Raw genomic sequence first — 24,775 nt, forward strand, 5'->3', positions numbered from 1 at the left:
GGTGAGAATATTTAATCAAAAACATTAATTTCTCTTTAACCCTCCTGTTGTCTTCATTTACAGGCACCAAAAAATATTGTTTCCTGTCTGAAAAAAATCCAAAAAATCAGCAAAAAAAATTCCCCAAATTTCTAAAAAATTGCAAAGCTTTTAGGAAGAAAATTCCAATAATTCCTTGAAAGTGTCCCTTAAAAAATTTATTGAAAAAAATCCTCAAAATTTGGCAAGAAAATTCTTGTAAATATTTTCAAAAAATGAATAAAAATCTTTCAAAAAAAGAAGTAAAAATATCTAAAGTGATTACATATATATCAGTAAAACATCTAAAATTTTCTTGAAGAACATTCACAAATTTCACTGTATTTTGGTTGATTTTTTTTGTGAATTTTTAACATTTTTTTTCACCAAAAAATTTTCAAAAATGTGGACATCAGAAATTTCACTCTGAAAATATATATTTTTCCCACATTTTTAAACTTTAAAATGGATCAATTTTGACCTTCAGGACAACACGAGGGTTAAAAGTATCAGATTTTTAAAAAAAAGATTTGCTTTTTCTACAGAAATAAAAGCATCTCTACCACATTCTGTCACTTTTCTCTATCTTGAGGTTTATTAATAGTGTTTCTTACAGCACCACTCATTGTATTTTACATGATCACAGTAAATTTAACAGTCCTTTATTTATGTCTAGCATCTTCATCTCCTATGTTTCTGTCTTAACGGCACCATGTGGCCCTGCAGCTTTTCCTCTGACTCCTGTGCAGCCTGAAGCCTCCATCCCATCTGCTCCTGAATCATCATCAGCTGCTGAGTTGGACGTCTCGCCGTGGGTTTGGTAAGACGTGTGAAAATATCCTCTGCTCCACTTTTATTGCTTTTGTTACGTTACGTCACGTCATCGTCGGTTTCCTAAGACTTTAGGAAAGCAGAGTGACCATGTGAGTAGAAAGAATATTAAGGGTGAATATATAATATATGCGGGACTTTTTGTATCATAGTTGACATTTTTTGCTGTTTTTCAGCCTAAAATCAACATGACCACCTATAACCAAACACCACATGGCATATTTACAGAAAGAGTCATCTAACAGTGAATTTCACTGGATTTTGGTTGATTTTTCTGTGAATGTTCTTAAACATTTTTAACATTTCTATTTTTCAACAAAAAAATGTTCAAAAATTTCCCCAAAATGTTGAAAATGTGCACACCAGAAGTTTCACTGTGAAAATTTGTTTTTTCCACATTTTCCAACTTTAAAACGGGTCAGTTTTGACCCGCAGGTCGACACGAGGTTAAACACCAGACATTTAACTTAAAACGCAGAGACGTGAGGTTAGATGGTCAAATATTTATTTAATGATAACTCAGTAATTGCTCCTCCTTAAAATAAATGTACTAGTAAAAACAGCTTTCTGTAACCTCCAACGGGACAGATGATGTTTCACAGTGCTCTTTCCACCAGCAAGCATTTCCCATCGTCCTGAACATGAGATCCACGAGAAGAAAACTCAGTAAAGCAATTAAAACAAAAGCTGGAGAAGAGCTACAAATACCGTGGCGTTCAGCACAATTTACAATCTTTTTATAGATCAGTTTCCAACCATTTAAAGTGGAATTATAACTATTATATTATCTGATTCAGTGTCAGCCGGTAGCTTAAGATAAAAACAGATTATTTCCACTTCATTTTAAATCCTTTTTACTTGTCATGTGTTAAGTTACAGTGTGCGTTTAGTTAAACTTTAGCTTGTAAAATGATAAAAACAGAAGCTAAGCAGGTACATCTGAGGTCTGAAACCGTCACGTGTTGTAATATTTTATACAAATCTTAAAGAAAAAAAGATGTGCAACAACATTTGTGGACTAACGTGAGTGTCAGGACGTAATAATGTAACAACAGTGTGTGTGTGGCAGGCCGGAAAAGCAACACAAAAAGAGACCCACACATGCAAAAATACACCAGGACGTGAATACATAGAAGAATTGTTTTCAGACGGACCGGGATCATCGGTTGAATAACAGTACTGCGGTTGTATTTTCCCACACAGACTTCAAAACACTATTCAGCCCACGTAGGAGCTAAAAAAGGTTAGCCCTGTTTTTCTTTTATTTCATTTTTTTTTTTAACAGAATGGTCATGTAGCCCTCAGATGACCTCGGCTTGAGTGTGAGTTCTACATTCACACACACACACACAAAAAACGCGTTAGAAAAGGCATTTAGCTTCGTTAAACTGCATTTGCTAGACCACAAGCAAAACACCAGAAAAAGTGAACTAGAAGTCATCACGGGAACAAGACTGCGGCTCCTTATTTCAGCTGTAGATTGTGAGTAAGGCGAGCCTCGACTTTACATTTTCACCACAAAGCGGACATCAAACGGGAGTGAAGGGTGGTGGGGAGCTGCACGACCTCTTACAAGGAGATCAGAAATTAAAAAAAAAAAAAAAAAAAGCAGAAGCCAGCAGCGTGGAAGATGGAGCTCCTCAGCCTCGACAGCTCACTGACGGACACATGTAGCACCCTAGCAAATATCAACAGTCACATCGCTAACATAAAGAAAAACACACGTCTCCCTCTTCGGTCTGTTCAGTCCACAAACTCTAGATGAGGAAAACATGACTCATCAAAACGATGCTGCATTCATGTCACGTGGGAAGAAAGCAACATCCGAATCACTTGAGTGGTTTTCTACACGCTTTGCGCCCGTTTAGCGTCACGTAAAATGTCTTCGTCCATGATAGTTAAAACATTAGATGATTCCCTACGCTTCCAAATGTCAATCCACCTCAAATTCACACGCAGCCGATAGATATCATGACGAACTTCCTGTGTTTCCCACGGGACATGAATGCAGCATTCCATGCTATGTGTTCTCCCTCCGTCTTATGAAATGCTCGTCTACGGGACAGCACCCTCGGGCGCCTTCTCAAAGTCCCCAAACCTTCTTCAAAAGCTCTGAGAGCATGTTGGCCGATCACTTCTGGATGAAATGTTACACTCTGCTCCCTCCACGTCGCCGTCGCTTCACTGCTCCACTCCGGGGGTGTAGTCGGGCCGCCGGGTCTGGATGATCTTGGGCCGCGGGGGGCGGGGCTTGTCGTCCTGGTCGCTGTCGTCGGGCGCCGAGCTGTCGCCGCGCTCGTCCTCGCACACGTGGACGACCACGCTGGGGGTGGTGGGGGTGGCGGTGTGGAGCTCGTACTTGTCTCCTGGGAGTCAAAGAGAAGAAATGCAAAGTCAGAAAGTCCCGCAGATTTAAATTCAGGCTCTCGGTAGACAGATGAAGGAGCTACGACTGGTTTGAATGAGCAAAGTGAGCAAGTGACTTTTCTCTACTTTTAAACGTGGTTGTGCTGTTTCTGGAGAAGTGCAGGATTTTATATTACAGTAAAAAAAGGAGCAAAAAATGCTCAGCAACTGCTTGGGGTTCAGAAAGTAGTTTACAAAAGTTCTGATATAAAACTTATTTACAGCTGAATTCTCCTTCACTACTTGTCTGCGTTCAGGTGGGAAAACTCATTCAAAACACTCAAATAACCAAGATCGGTGTCTATTTTTACAGCATCAGTGTGGAAAAGCCCTGCAGCAGGATCCACATATGAAGATATGATCGGCCAGTATGCAAACGATGCTGCAGATCCTCCGGAACAAAAGGAGGAAACTCTTCTACGCTGTCTGAGCAGGAAGCATCCAGATCCGTCCACACATTTCCAGGTGAGAGATTCAGCTGTTCGCTTTCTGTTCTGCCGTTTGTTCAGCCGGTCGTCGGCTCTGTAAGCTGTCAGGACGTACCGACGGTGCGGCCCCGACTCCTCACCTTGGAGGCATAATGACCAGCTGACTCAGAGCCTGAGGGATGCATTGTGGGTAGACATGAAGTCCTTATGTCACAGAGCTGACGTCACCGCTGGAGAATCAACTGAAATGAACTTGAAAAAGCTCCAAAGTCTTGCTGAGAATAATTGAATTCTGTTGCCTCCCTTCAAAGAAAGCTCTCATCTAAAACTCACTATTGTAGCTTTGATATATATATATATAAAGTACTGACCTTGTACATTTATTACAGATCTGCTCTCAACAATGCTTCAGTATCAGTGCTGGTTGCAGACACTGTGTTAAGATCGTCTAATATTGGATCTTACTGTTGTCAGTCTTGGATCATTATTTTAACACCTTATGAGTCAACTGAATCCTGGAAGGAACGATCAAAACGGTGACTAACCCCAAATTAATTAAATAACCGGCCAAACTTAGACTCCACTCCTACGCAGAGGAACTGAGCTTTAATTTCTGATATTTGTGTGACTAAATCAGTGTGGAGACGAGCTAAACTAGTGCAGACAGCATGATTCACTGTGGACCAGGTTTTGATGAAAAGACGTAGGACACTGAAAAGAACTATTTTCCAGATTATTTCAGTACCTTTACAATCTAAATCTTCCATCACCTGATATAATAATACTTGGAGATTGTTTTATATTGGCCTTCACATTAAGGAAATTGTTATTTTTTACATGTATCTAATCATATAATGCTCGCAGCAGAATCATATTTTTTATAACTGCATGGAAGAGATTGTCTGAAATCTGGAAAGGTCAGAGTCACGGTGACAGGAATATGACTCATATTTTATTCACTGGCGTTTTAACATACAGCAGAGGTGGCAAAAGAAAGAAAATGCATTATTTTATGTTCATTTTTGTACACTGAGTGGGATGTAATGTCAGCCTGATGCTGGAGACAATGCAGAAAATTTGGTGTCATTTCAAAACCAGAATACTCAACAACACAGAGAAAAAACTGGTATCAGAAAGGTGAAGTTGGCCTGTAATTAAACTACCGGGAGTTTGTGACTCATTTAACCCTGTAAGACCCAAATGTAGAAAAAAAAAACAGCCAAAATAAAAGAAAATAAACAAAAAAAATTCTGTATATAAACCCAAATATAGAAAATTAGCAAAAAAACTAACAGACAAAAAAGTATAAATAATGATAATATATATAAACCCAAATATGAACGAAAATGACCAAAATGAAACAAAAGAATAAAAATATAAACAACAAAATTAGCTTAAAAAAAAAAACTAAATAAACAAAAAAATGTTGATAGAATGAAAAATAGCAAAAAAAATTTTTTTTAATATATATATATATATATATATATTTAAAAAAAATAAAACTGATGTATTTCTGCAACAGTGGGGTTTACAGGGTTAATTCAGAAACAGGAGCATGAAAAAGATATCTAAGATATTATTATGCAGAAGTTAAATCTGAGTTTTAAATGCTGTAAGAAGCTCCAGTTCCACTCTTTCCTGTATATGATAATAACATGTAACTGCATAAGTGTTATATGTTAATATTTGTGTACTAATGAGTCAATTCCTTATTCAACTGAGTAACTGGTGTGAAGATGGAAGTAGGACTGCATGCTGGTTGTAACGATGATTAAATTGGACGTAATTTCAACATTATTTTTATCACTGACACTTAATCACATAGACAAGCAACTAGGATTGTTAGACTGGTCAAGTTGTGTGTTTTCATGACACTTTACAGCAATAAATACTAAAGATCATCTTCATGCATCACTCAGGACAGTTTAGACTCATCATGTTGTTCATTTTGGGGCTCTTTATGTAGCAACAGTTGATGTTTCCAGATGTTATCAGACTCACAGACACAGCTTCTAAAGCTAAAGGATGTTGTATGTTCAAAGGTTGGACTGTACCTGGTCCCAGTTTGGAGATGGCGCACAGCAGGTCGTAGTTGATGACCGGCGTGGCGTCCTGACTCTGCTCCCAGCCGACCGGAGGGGAGGCAGGAGGGGAGATGAGGAACTGCTTATCTGGCTTTGGAGGCTCCAGACGAGGACTTCCTATGTGGACAGACTGCAGGACAGAACGGCACGAGTAAGTCTCAGTGACTCAGCAACTTAGGATGGAGGTGGCTCACATGTGAGACGTCTCAAAGGGTTCAGTGTTAAATAATAACATGAATAGACCATATTAAAAACAATAATGAACCGATAATCAGTTAAATCATTTGAAGAAATAATAAAAACTCAGTGGATTTAGGTTTCTTTTGCTTTTAGCTATAAAAACAGTACTTATACACTTAAATCAGACTATTTCACAATCTATCATTTATTCATCTTCCACTCTGAACCTTAAGAAAAGGCATGTTGTCTTTAATTTAAAATAGGCAATTTATTATAGCCAGAAACTGTAAACGCTTAAAAAAAGGTCTGATTTTCAACTTCATGGACAGGACAATTAACCAAATCTAAGCGGAAAATTGCAGTGCTTCATTGAAGTCAATATGTTCTCAAAAACGTGTCATTTGTTCGAACCAGATTCTGTAAAAAGCTACAAAATCTGCACTCAGCACAAGTCAAGTTTAACTCTGCTGCAGCCAACAGCCACATGACAAAAATAAAGGGACTTTTTGGCTGAACTGGAAATAAAAAATGTAAGTCGTAAATATTTATATGTGTGTAGAGTCACACCTGTGGACACTTACAAAAATGCTTACTCCATTTAAAAAAAAGTTTGTAAAATAAATAACAAAAGAAATTTAACTTTAGTTATCACTTTTTTCTCCTTCTTCATGGTTGTTCTCTTTCTGTAGACGTGCAGGACTTTATACTGCAGTGAAAAAAAGTAAAAATGTGGCAGAAGCAACAAAAAAAAGGCGGAGAAACTGCTCAAATTCAGGGGGTTAACATTTCATTTTGGGGCTGTATGCAAATTGCAGCAGAGTCTCATCTGGTTTTTAGCTCTTTGTGCCAAAGGTCAGTATCTGACTGATCTCAGATGGACTCTCAGAGTTTTTACCTGCGCGAAGTAGAGTTTCATCTCTTTGCCGTTGAAGTCGGTCTTGTGCAGTCGGAGTCGGGCCTCAGCTGCAGCCAGAGCATCACTGAAGCTGATTCTGACCCGCTGGAAGGACTTGAAGTATTGGAACTGCACCTCCGGGTCGAACGAGCGGAACAAGGCCTCAAAGCTGGCCTGAAATACAGAGAGAGGGGAGGGTGAAGTGAAAACATTAGGATTAGAGTAACACGATGACTCAAATCTGCAAAATTGGACCAGCTTCTGCACCACCTCCTCCATTTCCACTCAATTTGCTCCCTTCAGCTCCTCTTATGTAAAAATACTAAACACTGCGAGCCACAGGCAGCCATGAATACACTTATGAGACTTGAAGACGCTATGAATAAAATTCATAAAAATAGCTTCTATTAGCAGACACCATATCTGTTCCTGCTTTTCGCTGAAGAAAGCCTGCAGCCTTTGCGTGTCTGTGTGCGTCAGGGGAGCTTTGGCCTCAATTTGGGATGACCAATTATTGTTATAGGGGCTAATTAAGAGAGAAAAATGAACTTGACGGCTGACCTTGATAACCACTTCCAGGACACACACACACACACACAGTGAGTTCATTAATACACTTGAGATGGCAGCACATCAGAAATGATGGATGCTGCCTAAACACATCCACACCTTGACGCAGCAGCTATTTAAACACACACAATTTTCCGTTATTTAACGAAGCAGTCGCCCTTGCAGAAACCATCCATCAAAAGCCGACCGTTCTCGGCTAATAGCTGCTTTCTGACCACTTAGTCTTGTAACTCTGAGGGTTATGAGGTCAGTGTGTACACAAAAACAGTAAATAATGAGCTGCTGCAGAACCCAGCAGACAGCCAGAACAATGCTGGAGTGCAGGGAGACCAAAACAATGACCACGTCTACAAAGAACAGCCGCACAAAGAGATAACTGCTGTTTTCTCCTCACTGTGATGCAAACGGCCTCCAGTCGGACGCTCACTGTTCAATTAAAACACTGACTTGACTTGGAATGTGGTCGAACATCACAATATATTCTGATCCGTCTACATGACATGCTTTTATACATCAATTTAATTCAATAGAGCTAGATTTTTTTGGGCTGATATTGAGTTTAGGGAGCAAAAATTCTGGATATTTATTATGTTTGAGTTGTACTGAAAAGTGAAATTGATGGATAGTTTCCAGAGATGATATTTCACAAACTATTAACCTACCAAACACAGGCACCGCTTGACTCCGCACCACTGTCTGCTCTGCTGCATGTGCCACAGATAATGCTGAGAGTATTTTAAAGGTTAAAGTTGAGCTATTCTGCGGACAAATTATGTGATGACGCATTTCTAAATCACTTTTTTTCTGTATTCTGTAAAACAAAGGGTGTATAATCGCACTACATGCATGTAAATAGCGACATAGCTGCAACAGACCAATATCAGCTGATATTATCGGCCAACAATATATCAGTCAAGCTCCAATTGGAACTTTTGTTCTTGCATGGTGTGAAAAATGGTTCGCAACTCTATTGTAAGCTGTCGTTTTCAATGAAGACGCCCAAGTGCTTACCTTTGCCGATCAGATATGCTTGAATAATGGCAGCAGCAGCCAAAGACCAAAGAAAGATCATCGCATCACTTCACTGATATGGAAATTACTTTGCAGAATCCGCTGCCGTGTGTAAAATTTGTCGGAAAAAACCTGCTCAAACATTTGAACAGATTAAATCTGCAGTCAAAGGAAGCAATGTGTGTGTTTTCAGATTTAAATGCTCCTGTTTTAACACCAGTTGTGTCATTTTTAGCAGAGTCTGGCACATTTAGCACAAGTCACCGGGGAAAGGTTTACTGTTGAGTTATGTTTGTCCTGACTCATATCATTCTTGACGATGCCTGATGTAACACAGAGATATTTTTAATATTTTGTTCACACCATTTATATAACAGAGGACAGAATAAAAGCTACAAACGTCTTTCGATGTAACAAACAACATAACAACAACAGACTACAGGCTTCAAGATGCACCCCTCTAACAGTATTTGCTGTTATTTATAACAATATAACACTATTTAAAAATAGAATTCACTGCATGGCTGGCTGTTCAAATCAGAATGCTCTAGATTTACTATACCCGGTATACAGATGATTGGAAAACAGCTGATGCTTTCCCAACAAGACTGAAGATCACAGTTTGAATATTTGGATAAAAATAGCATTGGACAAGTCATCCCTGCCTCCTGCAGTGATCAGTCAGACTGTTGTACCCACTAGACTGCACTGCAGCACAAGAGCAATCACTGAACGTGGAGTTGTGCAGTGAATCATCAGGTAGAAATGCTCAGTCGGGCTTTGAGAGGTCTTCAAGCCGCTCGTAATCGCACAAAGCACAGAAGACAAAACACACATAAACCTGAACGCCAAGAGAAATCTATACATGATCAACAGTTTCCTTCGTCTGCAATTCTCTAGACGGTTCTCTGCAGGATCTCCAACAAAATGTACAACATAATAACATCAGTGTGGTAAATGATAGAGACAAAATCATTCACTGAATACACAGGAATGACTACAGATTGTATTTGTCCATCTATTTAAATACTGTTGGCGCTCAACTACATCAAACACTGCTTGAAAGAGACATGCGTAATATGGTTTTCCCTTCAGAAGTCCATTTGTACAATGAATGGTGAAGTAGTATTCCAGTAATTTAGAGGGGCATCAATGAAGAGCCATCCCATGTTACATATTAAGTAAAAAAAATTAAACATCCCTGCTTGAAATAACCCTGATGACACAACTATCATTATTTTAAACTTCAAAGACATTACACAACAGGTTTTCACTGTGTTTTTTGTTTACTCTGGCTGGCTATTTCAGCTTGCTGTTGGACCAATCAGACACCACCTTGATGGTACTGCACAACAGAGTCTTAGCATCTAAAGTGCCTAAAATTTAAATACACAGGCTGCAGCTAAATAGAGCTCCAGACAAACTATTGTGAAGTATACATAGATGTTAAAGCTGAACTGCTAATCGATCAGTTGCTCCAATAAGGCAGAAGATGAGGCACACGCATGTCAGATAATGTATTGTACATTAGCTGTAGTACCTGGAAGCACCACCAGGTGGAGCCTCCTACTGATAAATGAGATGGACACTGCATTTAATTTGTTTATTATTGTAGTCACTGAAGGAGGTGGTAGTTTTGACTTCTGTGATGGCAAGCAGAGAGCATTGTGGGGGTTTAGCTAACAATGGGCACCATGACAAAGACTTCCGTTGTGATTAATGGATTCTGGCCACAATATCATGATGCATCGGCTTTACTAAGACAGGAGCCTGGAGCCAAGCGAATTATGTAACCAAGCTGCCTTTGAGCTCAATGTTCACTGTGATTTGTTCGTTTGAACCAATAATCAGTTATTGATTGATAATGCTGCCAGTAATTGGTTAAGAAAGTTGCATCCTTGACTCTTTTATGCACATCATGGGTCAAGAGAAACCCATATTTAATGGAAAATGGGTTTCTCTTGACCCATGTTGAGAATCAAAGGGTGACTAGTCTACAAAATAAAAACTTTTTAAAAAGCCTTGTTAAAAGCTTAACCGCAGCAAGTTGCATGAATACATTTCGAGGACCACAGTTGGGCTGCCATCTTACCTGCGCCTCGGGACGGTGAAACACTTCGTGGTTGGTCACCGAGGCAACCAGGCAGAAGCGGTTACACTTGGTGGTCTTGATGTGCATGACGGCCGAACCGGGGAGCCGAAACTTCTTCCACCTGATAACCGAGGTGAGGGCGCGACGGGACGCTGAGGATGACGAGGGTGAAGACGACGATGAGGAAGATGATGATGATGACGATGATGATGAGGAAGGGGGGAGATGGGGGGGTCGGAGGAGCGTTGCCTTCCCCAGGGTGACAGACGAGCAGAGAGTAATTGATGCTTCCAAACCGGAAACAGGTCGAGGTCTTTTTTTAAATTTATTATTATTATTTCTTTCAGCACCAGTTCCTCACACGTGGGTCTTCTTTCGTCGGGGCGAACAGATTCTCTCAGACACACTTCATTCAAGGGAAACTCGCAGCCTCCTAACCCACATTCCAAGGTTATCAAGTCTGAATCTGCAACTGAGAGACGAGATCCACCGTTCGGCTTTGCTCCCCCCTGAATATCCAGCCTCTCTCGGCTCTGCAGCAGCAGCAACCTGCAAACTGAAGGAATTTTCCAGAGATCTGGGTGTGGAGAGCCCAAAATGTCATTCAGCTTCTCCTGAGCTCGCTCGCTCTCCCTCTCTCTCGTCCTGCTTCCTACAGCTGCTTAAAAGAGCCCCTGCCAGCCGATGACGCATTACCCACAATCCCCTCCCTCTCTTCTTCCTGGTCTCATTCATTCGTTCATTCACTGTAAGCCAATCGCGTCTGGGAGGGGGAAGGGACGTCTTTTGCTTTTTTTTTCCTTGTCTCTCTCTCTCTCGCTTCCCTGTTCTAACAGATACTGCCCAACGCTGAGTAATCATACAGAAAGAAAGAGGGCCACTGGAAAATAATGACATCACTGCTGACACATTAATCTGCTTTCTACAGAAATCCTTTGTTGGACGGAAAATGTGCCACAATGATCCTTTTCACCTTTTAATTTCTCAAAGACTTGTCACCTGACTCTGAGTCTGCTGGCCATGATGAGGAAACATGTCAGTGTTTGCAGAGATGGAGGGAGAGAGAGAGCAGACAAAGGCAGAAGGAAAAAACAGCTGACAGACAAGGAGGGAGATTGGCAGAAATAAAAAAGAGTGGAAAGACTTGTCTAGTTGGAAGGGAAGGGATACAAAGCAAGAGGTGGGAGGTGGTACTCATGGAAAGTATGCAGTTTGATAACATGCTTTTATGAGGTATTAATAGCAGAGAGCTTGAAGTGGAGGGGAAGTGTGCAGTTGGAAAACAAGACCAGACTGTGCAGCCAATTTGTGAGCATTTGCACCTGTGTGCGACCACATTTCTTGGTTCCAAAGAGGTCAACAGACAAAGAATAGCTTCGCTGACTACATCCCCCACATTAAGTGGAAGATAACGCAATTATAATCCATTAGCTGTTTCTATAAAATACTAGAGAACGGGTAAAAATGCTGATTAGTGTTTCCAAAAGATTAAGATGACAAATGCCTTGTTTCGTCCACAACCCAAATATATTGAAGAAACAACCTCTCTGTAAAATCCTTAAGAATATAGAGAGAAATAAAGCCGAAAAGTATCGTTTATGCTACTGAAGTGAAGGTTTATGAGTGAGAGAAACCTATTTTGAGAAAACAACCTTGAAAAATTTGTATTATAATTAAAATCTATGGCTGCTGAGGCACAATGTGTCATTGAATAAACACCTAAATTAGTATTTTGGATGTTCTCTTTCCACTGATCTGAAAGAAGACATGTTATAAAAGCAAATATGTCAAAATTGCCAGTGCATTAAAAAAAAATAAATTACTGTCTGAAGTATCTCGCCTTTTAGTCTTTCAATGCGTTACTCCTCAGTATTGCTACAACTGCTGATGATTTTCAATTAATCTGCTGATTATTCTTTGATTTATCAATTAGTTGGTTGGTTTTTAAACACAGACCATTTCCTAAAGAAACATGAGGTCCTGAAAATGTCTTGTTTTGTCCACTTAACTTAAAGATATTCAGTTTATTGTAATAAAGGAAGAAAGAAACCAGAAAATATTCACACTGACAAAGCTAGAATCAGTGAATTCAGACTTTTTCACAAAAAACAAACAACTCAGTCCAATTAATAGATCATCAAAATAGATTAATTTAATTGTTGAGAACTAGTCTATTAATCCAAATATGTCTTAATTATGGATACGTACATAAAGTATCTCTAAATATTTCCGTCTTAATGTGATTTTTAACTAACTTACACTTTGTTCCAAATTATGCAAGTGACATTTCAGCAGAGATTCATTTAGTTTTTCAGTCTAAGTTTTTACTTGTTCTACATCAGGGGTGTCAAACATGCGGCCTGTGGGTCAGAACCTGCCCACCAGAGAGTCCAATCCGGCCCACGTAACGACTTTGTAAAGTGTAAAAATTACAGAGAAGACATCAAATTCAAACTGTAAATTTGTAAAACTAGAAATTTAAAATAATTTCTCGACCATGACAAGTTGTTTTGATCATGAAGTAAAATATTAGATTGTTCATTTGTTATTTTGTCATTTTATGTCTCATTTTTGTAACATTTTCTCTTGTTTTTGTTGGGTTTTTTTGTCTTTTTTTATCTGACTTTTATTGTTTTGATCATAAAGTAAAATACTATATCATTTAGTTCCAGATACCTGTGATAAAAATTTGGAGTTGTTGCTATTTCTAGGTTTTTATGCTCTGGTTTTACTGGTCTGGCCCACTTGAGATCAAATTGGGCTGAATGTGGACCCTGAACTAAAATGAGTTTGACACCCCTGTTCTACATTCTCATGTCAGTTTCTGATGAAGATACTTAAAAAGACAACATCATTAACAGAATAAGTTCACATTCAATATGTTGAGAAAGGTTGATCTTTCAGCGTGGAATAATGTGCAATAAAAACCCTCACTGAGATCACTAAACTATGGAAAGATTTGTAAGCAATTCTGAGCACAGACTCATTTAGATATAAGTTTATTACGGAAAGTTTCCATCACAAAGGTGAAGATTAATTTAAAACTGTTGTGGACGTTTGGTGACTGGTCACCCTGTTGTAACCAGCAGGCGGGGAAGTGAGACGGTCGGTGTTAAATTAAAGTGAGTTTCAAGTTCATAGGTCATTTACTTCTACGGTAATCATCGACTCATAATCAAAATATATTCTGGGGTTAAAGCTGCTTTCAGTGATGGGACATGTGTGTGTGTTATATAAGTCGAGTCAAAAATAGAGAGCTGAGGCCAGATTCCTCAGAGCCCCTGTTAACATATGGAATGTAGGCTTAGAGTTTCTGATGTGGTCAAGAAGAATTTAATAGGTTCCACTTGTCAAACCGTTTAAAACGAGCCAATGGAAAGACAGTTTCACTGTCATACTATAAATAAGAGATGCTGGACACATTCCGCTTTTGTCCCTAATGCAATAGATTGACCAAGTGTTGGCTGAATTTTTTAAGGTCATAAGAGCCGAAGCAGTTTTTCCACAACAGTCGGCCCCTTCAGGGCCCCTGAGGGTGTCAAAAAGACCTCTGGCTATTTTCTGTCCCACATAAAAATAACAACTTCCAGAAAGAAATTAATGTCATGCAGAAGCACCCTGTGCTGCACAAAACATCGCTGACTCCTCGGCTGAAATGGGAATTGAAGAGAAAAGAAAGCAGTATTTTCTAACGTCAGGAGCAAAACAAAAGAGAAGATCTGTGACATTTCAGTCTGAGTTGTCTTAAATCAGTCTCTTGTGACTCTCAAAACTTTGCATAAGTATTTTATGCATAATAAAAAAATATCAGAGTGCTGCAAGTACTGAGTGATGAAATGAAGCCCTCTATTTATATTAAGGATAGAGTGATTAACGGTCTGGCAGGTTATTGTGGCTTATTAAGGTATATCAGTCTTTGTATTGACCGATTATTGATAAATTAAATGCTCTACTTCAGGTGTGATTCAGCCTCCACTCTGTCTGTCGTCACTCTGTGGTCTCAGAAATGTCTTACAATCAGACACTGTAAAAACTGAACAAGAAAAACTAACTAGGAAATCAGCTACTCTGACAGTGGCTATTGCTCTGCTAATGGCTAGTGGCCAAGTCAGAAGGCAGCCACAGATTAACCTGAAACAGAGTCTGGAGATCAACAATCAATAAAGCTTTAAGATATGAACCTTAGTGGAAAATAAAAGTGATGGAACAGTGAAATATTAAGAAAACAGAGAAGAACAGCAGGAGACAAACTGATCAATCTCAGTTAAAAAGACAAACAGAGGCGAGCGTTCTCCAAATATCGGTCATCAGTCTTTCTTGACAATAATCAGCATCCATATCAACCCACATTTTAGTTCATCTCTAATCTCTATCAAAATGTTTTTCTGAAACCCTGACCTTGGAGGTTAATAGTCAACCATAATAACCATTTCCTCAGAGAAGAAATATCCACAGATCCTTGAAACAAGCTAGTGAGAGAAATGTACGACTTCTGTGTCAGCATGACCACTTCCACAGTGTCAGACTGCTTACTCTACTCGTTACTCATAAAGAATTTATATTTGACCAATAGCTGTGGCTGTCTTCAACTTTCCCCGAAAGCCACGACACAGTGACAGCAATCCAGGACACTTAATTCAACAGTCGTAACTGAGTAGGTACACCTGTGTTTTTCCGACTGTTACAGGGCAAAGTACTACAGACCTGTGTCATGGAAAGATGAAGGACCAATTTATCATGTACTGGGTGAAAGGTCTACAGTGAAGATGTGTTGTCAAACCAGAGACGTGGTTAAAATCTCCAATAATACAACCTGCTATTAGATGTAAGGCTGCTGTGTGACTACCAGTGCATGTTTTTACAAAATAAATGAAACAGTAAAATATAAAATATGACTAAAACAGAAATGTGCTACAGTTTTAGAAAATGGCAGTGGAGTCTGATTTGTTCACACCTAAATCCTACTCAGTTTCCAAAGACACATGGCTTCAAAAGTATGAGAGTACTTTCAATTATCACCAGACAAAAAGTGATTTGAACACTAATGGTATAGCAGAGCAGGTGCTATTCTAAAGGATGCACCAGCAAAAGAGACAAAAAAAACCTTTAAGTGTTGTCTATTCATTTATAGAGAGACTTTTTAAATATATTTTATCATTGTAGCTGCTAAATACACTCAAAAAACCCTACTTAGGTCACCGTGATAACTTTATCTGCTGCTGTGATTGACGTCAAAAAGTTCCAAAATCCTCTCCTGCATAGTAAAACTTTGCATGCAGTTGTTTAGGGGGGTCTAATAAATCTCCAAATAAATGCATCTGCTGCAAACTAAATGCCAATATGTCAAGTTTTTTGATATTTTTTGACCATTTCAATTTTAGTCAGAGTAACACTGACACCTTGCTCTGGCTATTAAATACATTTCTGTGAGAAAAGTGAAATCAGTAACAGCGTAAATTGTGTCAACGCTTGAGGAATAAACAACCAGGTCCCGTTACACAACAAGCAGCTCTGCAGAGTTTGACCCTTTTGGACCTTCAGACAGCGAGCTGACAGCTAAAGCACAGACACGGTGACCACAACATGTACTTTAAGAAGCTCCATCTGAGCCGCAGACAGACGGCGACATCTGGCCAGCGGTCTGCTGCTTGGAACACGGCCACCAGTAAACTATTAGCCCAACATGTCGACATACTGTACATGATATCTGCGGCCCGCTGAGTGCAGGTGTTAATGCACAGTGAAATGACTAATGGCACCGACGGAAAATGTGCGTGTGGAAAATGAAGTGGTGTAATTAATGCTAGCGAGCCTCCCCGACAGTGAAAGCGATGCTCTCATGTAAGTGTTGTTTGTTGACGTTAAACATTACCGTGTGAACATGTGTGTGTAGGTGCTAATCATCTCCAGGCCTCAGCCTCACCCTGCTGTGGTGTGTGTCCGCAGGAGTGCATGCATGCTCAGCCCTGCATTTTTTCCATCCCTATGTTTTAGTTTCATCTCCCCATTTTTTCCATTCCCTCACTAGACAGACAGCTATGGCACACACACACACACACACACACACACACACACACACACACACACACACACACACACACACACACACACACACACACACACAGATAAAGGTGTGCACGTGTACAGTGCACACAGGATCAAATCCTGCCTGTCACACATGCAGCATTGTATTACTAGGCAGCTGTTTCATTTTGACTGCATCATGCTCTTCTTTCCAGTGTCGAGGTGAACTAATGATTGGCATTTGAAGGCTGATGCAAGGACAAAATGGTGCTGCACCTGACGATAAAAACACACAACTCCTCAAGAACTGCATTCGTGAACAGAACCTATTCACTTTCTTACAGACAAGTTAGCATCCAGTTGGTTTAGATTTGCAAAAAGACCAGAAACAGCCTGCCTGCTCTGAAAAACAGTCACAAAATCTGCCTACCAGCTGCTCTGAATCACACTAATTAACATGTTTACTCACTGGCAGTTTTGTCATCACCCCTTTAAAACAGCAAACTGTCACTTTTAACCCTCAAAACCTCAAAAGCCAGCAGCAGGTCTGAAAGGCAGGTGAGTGTTTTTTGTTTATTGTAAAAAGTCAAAGCCAGAAACTGTAAAAACAGATTGTTTGGTTGTGAAATCTGTGCAAATCTCAGTTTAACGTGGTATTTCATTAGAATCACTTCATTCTAGTACATGTTTCATTTTTATATTTGCCAAAAATAAACTGTTTGCTTTGACCAGGTTTAGTAAAAACCCTAAAATGCTGCACTACTTTGCACTACTTCGAAGTCACATTTCAAAAATTCTGGAACTTTTTGTCATTATAACTGCATCATACTGCACAAAAGACCATTTTGAGTATCCTCTTCTTTTAACCATTATTGTGCTGTTGTCATAGAGATGAAGAACTCTTTAGTGCAGAAAATTATTGTGATACAATATTGCTGCAACCTAATAACAGACAGCATTTAGAAGCAGCTGGTTAATCATCAAAAAATGAATGATTTTAAACACCTGCAGGCTGCATTTCAGCTGAAAAGACCCTGAACTTTTGTCATGTGACTGCTGGTCACATGAGTCACTAACGGCTTCACAGTTGTGCTGAGGGGAGCTGAACATGCAGTTTTTATAAAAGAATCTGATGCAAATGCTTTATATATGTCAAATAAAATGATCTTGATGGAATATAACAATTTTAAGCTGAGGATTTAGATGTTTTCCAACAGAATGACATGTTACAGATAAGTAGTTTTGCAGTTTTTGGCTCTGATAAATGGTGTAATTTGGATGATTTTTTAAAAACAACATGCCTTTCATAGCACTGGCGAGTTTTGTGGTACATATCTTTAATATGGCTGCATTTGTTCATACTTGAGAAGTCTGATTTCTTTAATGGAAATGTGAGACGGGTGTTTATTCAGACATGAGACCAACATATAGTGAAAATGGGTGCATATCTGGTGATATTGCCTTAATCTAGCAGGGGCGCCCCAAAAAGACACTCCGTTAAATCCCTCGTAGCACTATATAAACCTCAGCCATGTGCTCCAGTGTCCACAGGTGAACCTCTTTTATGGCACAGCTGATTATTTACGCTCTCAGACCGACAGCGGAGGGTAAAAACACACTGAACTTGGACCTCTGCTCTGCCTGTCCCTTCATATTCCTCGTTAGGAAATCATCACTTCTTCCAGAAGCAAACAGCGGGTGGCTGCTTCACCTTGCCTGCTGAACTGGGAATTTAAAGGCAGGGAGAAAAAGTGCAGAAATACATTGACATTTATAGGTTTTTCCTTCATAATCTACAGATAGCTGAACTCTGCTGGTCTTAAACTGTTGCACAAACTAAGGATTACGTCCCCTCAGCGCTGTCTGCTTCCATTTATTTACCCAATGAGCAACAGACCAAACCCCTCATTTGGACTTTTAGGTGGATTCCAGTTCCTTCAACTAAAATTCACTGCACTTATTTTTAAACCCTCATCCTTAAACAGTTTCGTGATCCGTCCTGCTGCTTTCAGCCAGACAGGCATCAAGTTACAGAAGCCAGATTCCACTGATGGGACTAACTAACTCTGAGTCACTGCGTGTACAACAAAACAAGCACGCTCACATTTTCCATTTGCCGTGAAACTTGTTTGTCTGATCTGGGTCACATTTTTTTTATCCGGGTGGCTGGAAAAATTCAGATGAGTTTCTTGTCCATCCATGTCTAACCCTGCTGATCCGGTTGCATAAGGCCAATAATGCTAATCGCAGCGCTGGAAACTGTGATCACACGTATGTAATCTTGATCTTAATCAGAGATAATGAAACCGAGATTTAAATACAATTAAGTGTTTAACTTTTTCATGATCTCACCCTGACGCTGGGTGTGTCCCGCTGGAAAAGTCCATGAGGCTGGGCCGTCTTTCCAGACCTGCATGAGAGTTTTCCCTGACCTAAATCTCTTCTTCCATGCTGCTTTGTTCATGCTGTTTTTAGCCGGCTTTCTGCTCCAGTTGGGCTCCAAACAGTCTAACATGCACAACGCGCTGGAAAATGCATTCTGTAAAGGTCTTTCCAGACAATGCATCATATTCTGAGGCTAGAAGCTTTGATTATTAACAGAATTTACAGCCAAACAACACAAAGCAAAGAAATCCAGCAGGGACGAACCGGAATAATTTATACGATTGTTAAGAACGCTGCCACCAGTTTTTATTACCGTCATTACTGCACCGACCATAGTTTCTAAAGGCCACGATGACTGCAGTGTGTGTGTTTTACTGTATTTTACTAGTTTAAGAGTGCAGATGTGTCAATTTTCCTCCACTTGAGCAAAGGTTTCATGTGAATGATATCAACATCGATATTCGTTTTGCTCCTGTCACATTTTTATTCACTGTGGGCTCATTTCTGACTGTAATATGAAGTCCTGCACCTTTATAGAAACAGCACAACTATGACTCCAACTATAGAGAACTCCAAAAATGTCTTCCATGCTTTATAACAACCTTATGTTGCCATTAATCTAAAAAACAGGAGAAAAAAAAAATTCAAGTCGAATTTCTTTGATGACTTATTTTCCAAAATAACCCGTAATATCAATATGGACAACATTTTTCCAAGTGCACACAGGTGTTACTGGTTTTCTGTAAAAGAAAGGTGACTCCACATGCTATTGATACTTTACTAATTAAATTTTGAATTTGTTTTCATACTTTATACAAAGCAGAACAGCACAAATACAGCATGCAGTTCAGCCGAGAACTGGAATATGTGTTACATGGCTTGGTTTTTTGCCACAAAATCTGGTTAGAGGTTTATTTTTGGACAAATTATTAATAAAAACATGTAGAATAAAGTGATTCTGATGTGATATCACAGTTTAAAGCTTCCTGACTGAACTGCACTTGCCAGGCGAGTAGTTTAATCCCTTGACGCTTATTGTCGCGAATTCCCAACATACCACTTTCATTCAGACTGCAGCTGAGATATCATATCCATTCCCCCAATGCCGGTCTGTGCATATTCAATACGTACCTCGGAACCTTTTGCAAGCACTGGTTTCTCGTAGGACCTGTTGAAATGGGCCCTAATTATTATATATCTGTTATTATTACAATATATATCTACGTTCTATGTGTAATAGATAAATTAACAATCTCCACTTATTTTAACATCAGCTGGAAAGCAAAACACACAAAAAAATGTTTTTTAACTGTAAATAAATTACGGCATCAAGGGGCTAATGACTGTTGGAAAGTTCTAAACTATTCTTCTCTTGCTTTTTACAGTTTCAGACTCTTATTAATAGTTTGATTTTGGCAATATTTTAAAGACAACATGCCTTTTAAACCTGACAACAGGTTTTTTTTGGTTCGGATACATGCATATGTAGGCACGTACATGTCTACTGTCTTGTCCACTATTTCCTTATTATGCGTTTTTCATTTTTTTCTTTCCTGCCTTTCACATACCTAAGTATTCCCTTGGTCACATGCATGAACACACAACACACTTCCCTTTTTCATAACAATCTAATATTGCAGTAACATCACTGACATTAGTATTGAGGTCACACTAAGTGTAGCATGAAAGGTTGATACAGGCCTTTGCTCAGATGACTAAACACATGATAAAACCAATTACAATCCAAGTTGTCACGAGGAAGTTATTGTGCTTTCTGTTTAATACCAACAGGCTAATATCTCTGTTTACTGTAAATGATTCCCTCTCTCTCTCGAGCAACTCATCCTTTAAGAGAACCAAAACAACTGAATGTTCTCAAGAATCTGTGAAACATTCACACCCCCTCGGTGGAATCTTCTGCCATATGATACATCATCTGACCCTCAAATCCTCCCAGAAGCCCAGTGGAAAAGCAGCCGGCTCACGGAAGAAAGGAAACAAGGAAAAAAATAAACACAAGTCCTTTTTTCACCAGGTGCCCTTTGCCCTTCTCCTCTGTTGTTTTTCCCTTTTCCATTAGCGTCAGCAAAGCCCCTACAGCGCACACAACACACAGCGGTTCATCCACGACACTGATAAATAGTGTATCAGCTGTTGGTTGTGTTTTCTGGTTTCACACCTGCACAATTTATCTGTGTGACTTTTTAAACTACTCTTTATCAACCTGACAAATCAGAAAAGTCCATCGCCGATTGACAAGAACGAAAAAAAACAAAACTGAAACACACACAGGCGCATTGTGTGTTAACTATGTGGACACGGTACAACAACACAAACAGTCCAAACTGAATTGAAGAAGAAACTTTTTACACAAACAAAAAGTTGATCCATCCACTTTTTTTAAAAAATTGGAGGAACAAAAGTTTGGGGTCACTCAGACAATTCCATGTTTTCTTTGAAAACTCACACTTTTATTGATAAGGGTTTTCTAATCATCAATTAACCTTTCAACACCATTAGCTAACACAATGTAGCATTAGAACACAGGAGTGATGGTTGCTGGAAATGTTCCTCTGTACCCCTATGGAGATATTCCATTAAACATTTCCAGCTAGAATAGTCATTTACCACATTAACAATGTCTAGACTGGATTTCTGATTGTTATCTTCATCGAAAAAATTGCTTTTCTTTCAAAAATAAGGACATTTCTAAGTGACCCCAAACTTTTGAACGGCAGTGTAGACGATGAAGATTATTAATCAGATGTACTCTCCTCCTCACACCAGCTAAGACTTGAGATTTTGTCCACGAATATCACAAAGATAAGTAGCGACCTTGACAGTCCAACATCTTCCAGAAAGGTGCTTGACTTTGTGCTAATAATACAAACTCAGCTCTTACTTTGGTCACAAAAGGACCAGGTGGCTTTCAGCAACTGCCACATTACCCCATCCTCCCACAATTGTTGTTGCACAGTTGTTCCTCTGTTCCAGTCAGGATGGAGGACGTATTGCTCCTCCTGTCTCCGAAGTTCAACAAAAAACTTATTGATACAAGCTCGATGAGTTTCCTGCTGAGGCCTCGACTGTTTTCCGCTGTCTGTTGTTCTGTAATTCATCTTTCCACGCACACTGACAACACAGCTTTAGTCATTGTTCAAACCACTCTGCCACACCCTCAGTGACTGTACCAAGTGCTCAAAATCTATTCTGCTCAATCTTAACCAACAGCACAAGTTAGTGACTGGGTTTTAAACAACAAATAATCAATTTATGGAGGATTTCAATGATTATGAAATGAAAGTAGAATTATATATGTCTCTTTAGATAAATAAGATGCCAGACAGCAACCTCTAGACTCCACTGAAATTCAAAAAATCCTAGATATAGAGAGAAACTAGAGCCCACCAGTTTCATTTATTATTGTGAAAAAATTTTGCCAGTTCATATAAATGTAAAAGTGAAGTGGATCAGTGCAACTAATGATACAAATCTTCAAACTTTGACACAACCAACACCACTTAGGGACATTTATCAGACTTAACACAGCTTCTGTTGAGGATACTAAACTCTTTATAATACTTTTCCTCCACAGATGTACTTCTAAATACTTTATCCTCCCCTCTGACTAATTCAAGCTCATTAACAGCACTAAAAACTGCATTTACAGAATAAAATTTGATGAAAAATAACTGCTTCCATTCACGCCCTGGAAAGACAAGTACAGTTACATGACTCAAGGACTAAACAGGTTATTTATTTTGTAAAGTTGCATGTAGTTTTGCTGCTACGGAACAGAAAGAAGGTATTTCAGAACTGGATTCATCTAAATCAGAACCCACCACTGCCCTAAAACCTGAGGCAAAAGCAGATTCATCACGGATACCTTTGAAGGGAGAAAGTATGTCATGGCTTTTCCTGTGAAAAATAGGAGCCTGTAACCCAGATACTGGCGAAGTTCTGTAAATCTGACGCACTGGTTGCACATTTCAAATCGTTAGTGATTACTGTAAACACTGCTGCAGGCATGGAACTGACGAGGTCTACCGAGACTTGCTTTAGCCTGACTGCACTGCTCCACTGTCACTTTCCAATGAGTCATAACTTGAACTTACATTCCATTCAGAGACTCGTTACTGTGAACTCAAGTGTTTGTTTATTGACGACAATTTGTTCCTGAATCCTCTGCATGATTTTCAGCAGTTGCTCACACAGGGCTGGTTACTGTTGCTGCTGTCAGTATTAAAATAATACCTTTAGATATGTTACAATGAGATGGATGTGCTTTTCTACCAAAGATGACACTAAAAATAGTTAAAGTTTGGGGATATGTAATTAGCTGCTGCAACTGCCATGCATTGTAGACATCACCCTGACTACAAAAGAGTCAAACGTAACGCCTCGTTGATGGAGAAAGTGGATCACGACTGATGCTAAAATAAACCAAGCTGACAGGCATGCGCTTTGTTTTGTTATAAGAGAATCTTCAGTCAGATTCCTTCGCAAATTAACACCCTGCCACTGTGAACAATCACAAGAACACAAGGGGGAAAAAGATAGAAATAGATCCATATGTTTGGTGTGTTCACACGCATGTTACTTGTCTGTGGATTGTTTCCGAATTTACTGTGTTATGCAACACTGGGAGCAAATGCCAGCTGAATAATACTGGAAGCATCCCAGTGATGCATCCATCTGTCCGTTTTCATTCCTGTGCTGTGATAAAATTAAACTGATGCAAGTTTGTGACAGGTCAGCCTTCACCACAGTGTTATTGTTTGAAGTATTAACTCCATCTAGTGGTCTAAATCCATAAAAAAAAGTGGGAGTGAACATGGATGTGTGTGGATCTGCACAGCAGAGCACCGAAGTCCATTTAAAAGTCAAGCGATTTAAGACTCTTTGGCTCAATGGATTACATACATGTTTTAGAAAATACAACTTTATGCATTTTGTGAATCCAAAAGCATCATTCTTTAATTCGGCACACGTGTAGCACATTAAAAGACACACAATTCAATAACATGGCTACACCGGATTTTAACTTACCTTCAGGTCCCCTTCATTAAACAAATCCTCCGGTACTTTGCAGGCGATGAGGGCGTTCGGTAAATCGGTAAAGCGGACATCTACTGTGGCCTCCTCCTCTCTGGTGTTCTCTGACTGCTGCATCGCGACTTACTATTATCTCTTTCTGAAAATAACACGGACGAAACCATGTTAGCAAAGCAGAAATGCACACAAAAACTTGACTAACGCCCATCATTCATGTCCCGCTAGCTGCCAGATGAAAGTAGCTTTGCCTGTCATTTAATATCGTACTTACCAACAAAGCTCAGGGCGTTATTACATGATAATATGGAGTTAAACCCTCCCGTGTTTTCTCCAAACAGCCAACAGAAAGCTGCAAAGCTGCTCCTGAGAATAAAAGCTGCTCTAAGCTGACTAGCAGGTTTATGCTAACATGGAGAGTGAAAAGATGCTAAGAAACAAGACAAACACACGATGATCCGGGGAAATGTTTTCTCACTCAGTCTTGGCTGAAGGTGGTAGCTTTGTTCGTGTTACTGTCTTCATCCGAAACAGCAGAAAATTCTGGGAAATTAACTACAAATACATCTATCGGGTATTTTTAGTTAGCATGGCGCAGAGGATAAAGGAGGTGACGCAAACGGAGCAGCTGATATGCGTTTCCGGGTTTGATATTTTAAAATTCATTTTCAGTTTTTTATTTCGTGGACAACATAAACAACAATTACCCTGACAAATATTTAAATATTATTTTTATTACATAAAAAGTTAATTTGACACACAAATAGTCAGTGTCTCCCACCTGACCCCCTCAGATTCA

At 39.4% G+C, this 24,775-nt stretch overlaps 2 protein-coding genes across 4 annotated transcripts in view; one reads left to right on the plus strand and one right to left on the minus strand.

Annotated features, from left to right (window-relative positions):
• Window positions 1–1,337: 1,337 nt before the first annotated feature.
• On the minus strand, window positions 1,338–24,591 carry rcan1b (regulator of calcineurin 1b). 3 transcript variants are annotated; one of them, XM_023261494.3, is made up of 5 exons: window positions 24,455–24,591; window positions 23,974–24,118; window positions 6,843–7,016; window positions 5,738–5,897; window positions 1,338–3,215 (listed from the first exon to the last, which is right to left on the minus strand). In XM_023261494.3, the coding sequence occupies exons 2-5, from the start codon at window positions 24,094–24,096 to the stop codon at window positions 3,031–3,033; spliced, it is 642 nt and encodes a 213-aa protein (XP_023117262.2). In that variant the 5' UTR covers window positions 24,097–24,118; window positions 24,455–24,591; the 3' UTR covers window positions 1,338–3,030. The 3 variants fall into 3 exon arrangements, with proteins under 3 accessions (XP_023117262.2, XP_023117261.2, XP_023117263.2); XM_023261493.3 differs by having other exon boundaries at window positions 24,251–24,584; XM_023261495.3 differs by lacking the exons at window positions 23,974–24,118; window positions 24,455–24,591 and adding an exon at window positions 10,516–11,162.
• LOC111562774 (chloride intracellular channel protein 4-like) overlaps window positions 5,797–24,775 on the plus strand; it is a 32,996-nt gene continuing 14,017 nt past the window's right edge. The window contains exon 1 of the mRNA XM_055008234.1: window positions 5,797–5,918. The gene's annotated coding sequence lies outside the window, so the exon portion shown is untranslated. The remainder of the gene's footprint in view (window positions 5,919–24,775) is intronic.

Source organism: Amphiprion ocellaris, chromosome 24 (assembly GCF_022539595.1).
Source record: "Amphiprion ocellaris isolate individual 3 ecotype Okinawa chromosome 24, ASM2253959v1, whole genome shotgun sequence".
In the NCBI taxonomy this organism is placed as follows: Eukaryota; Metazoa; Chordata; class Actinopteri; family Pomacentridae; genus Amphiprion; species Amphiprion ocellaris.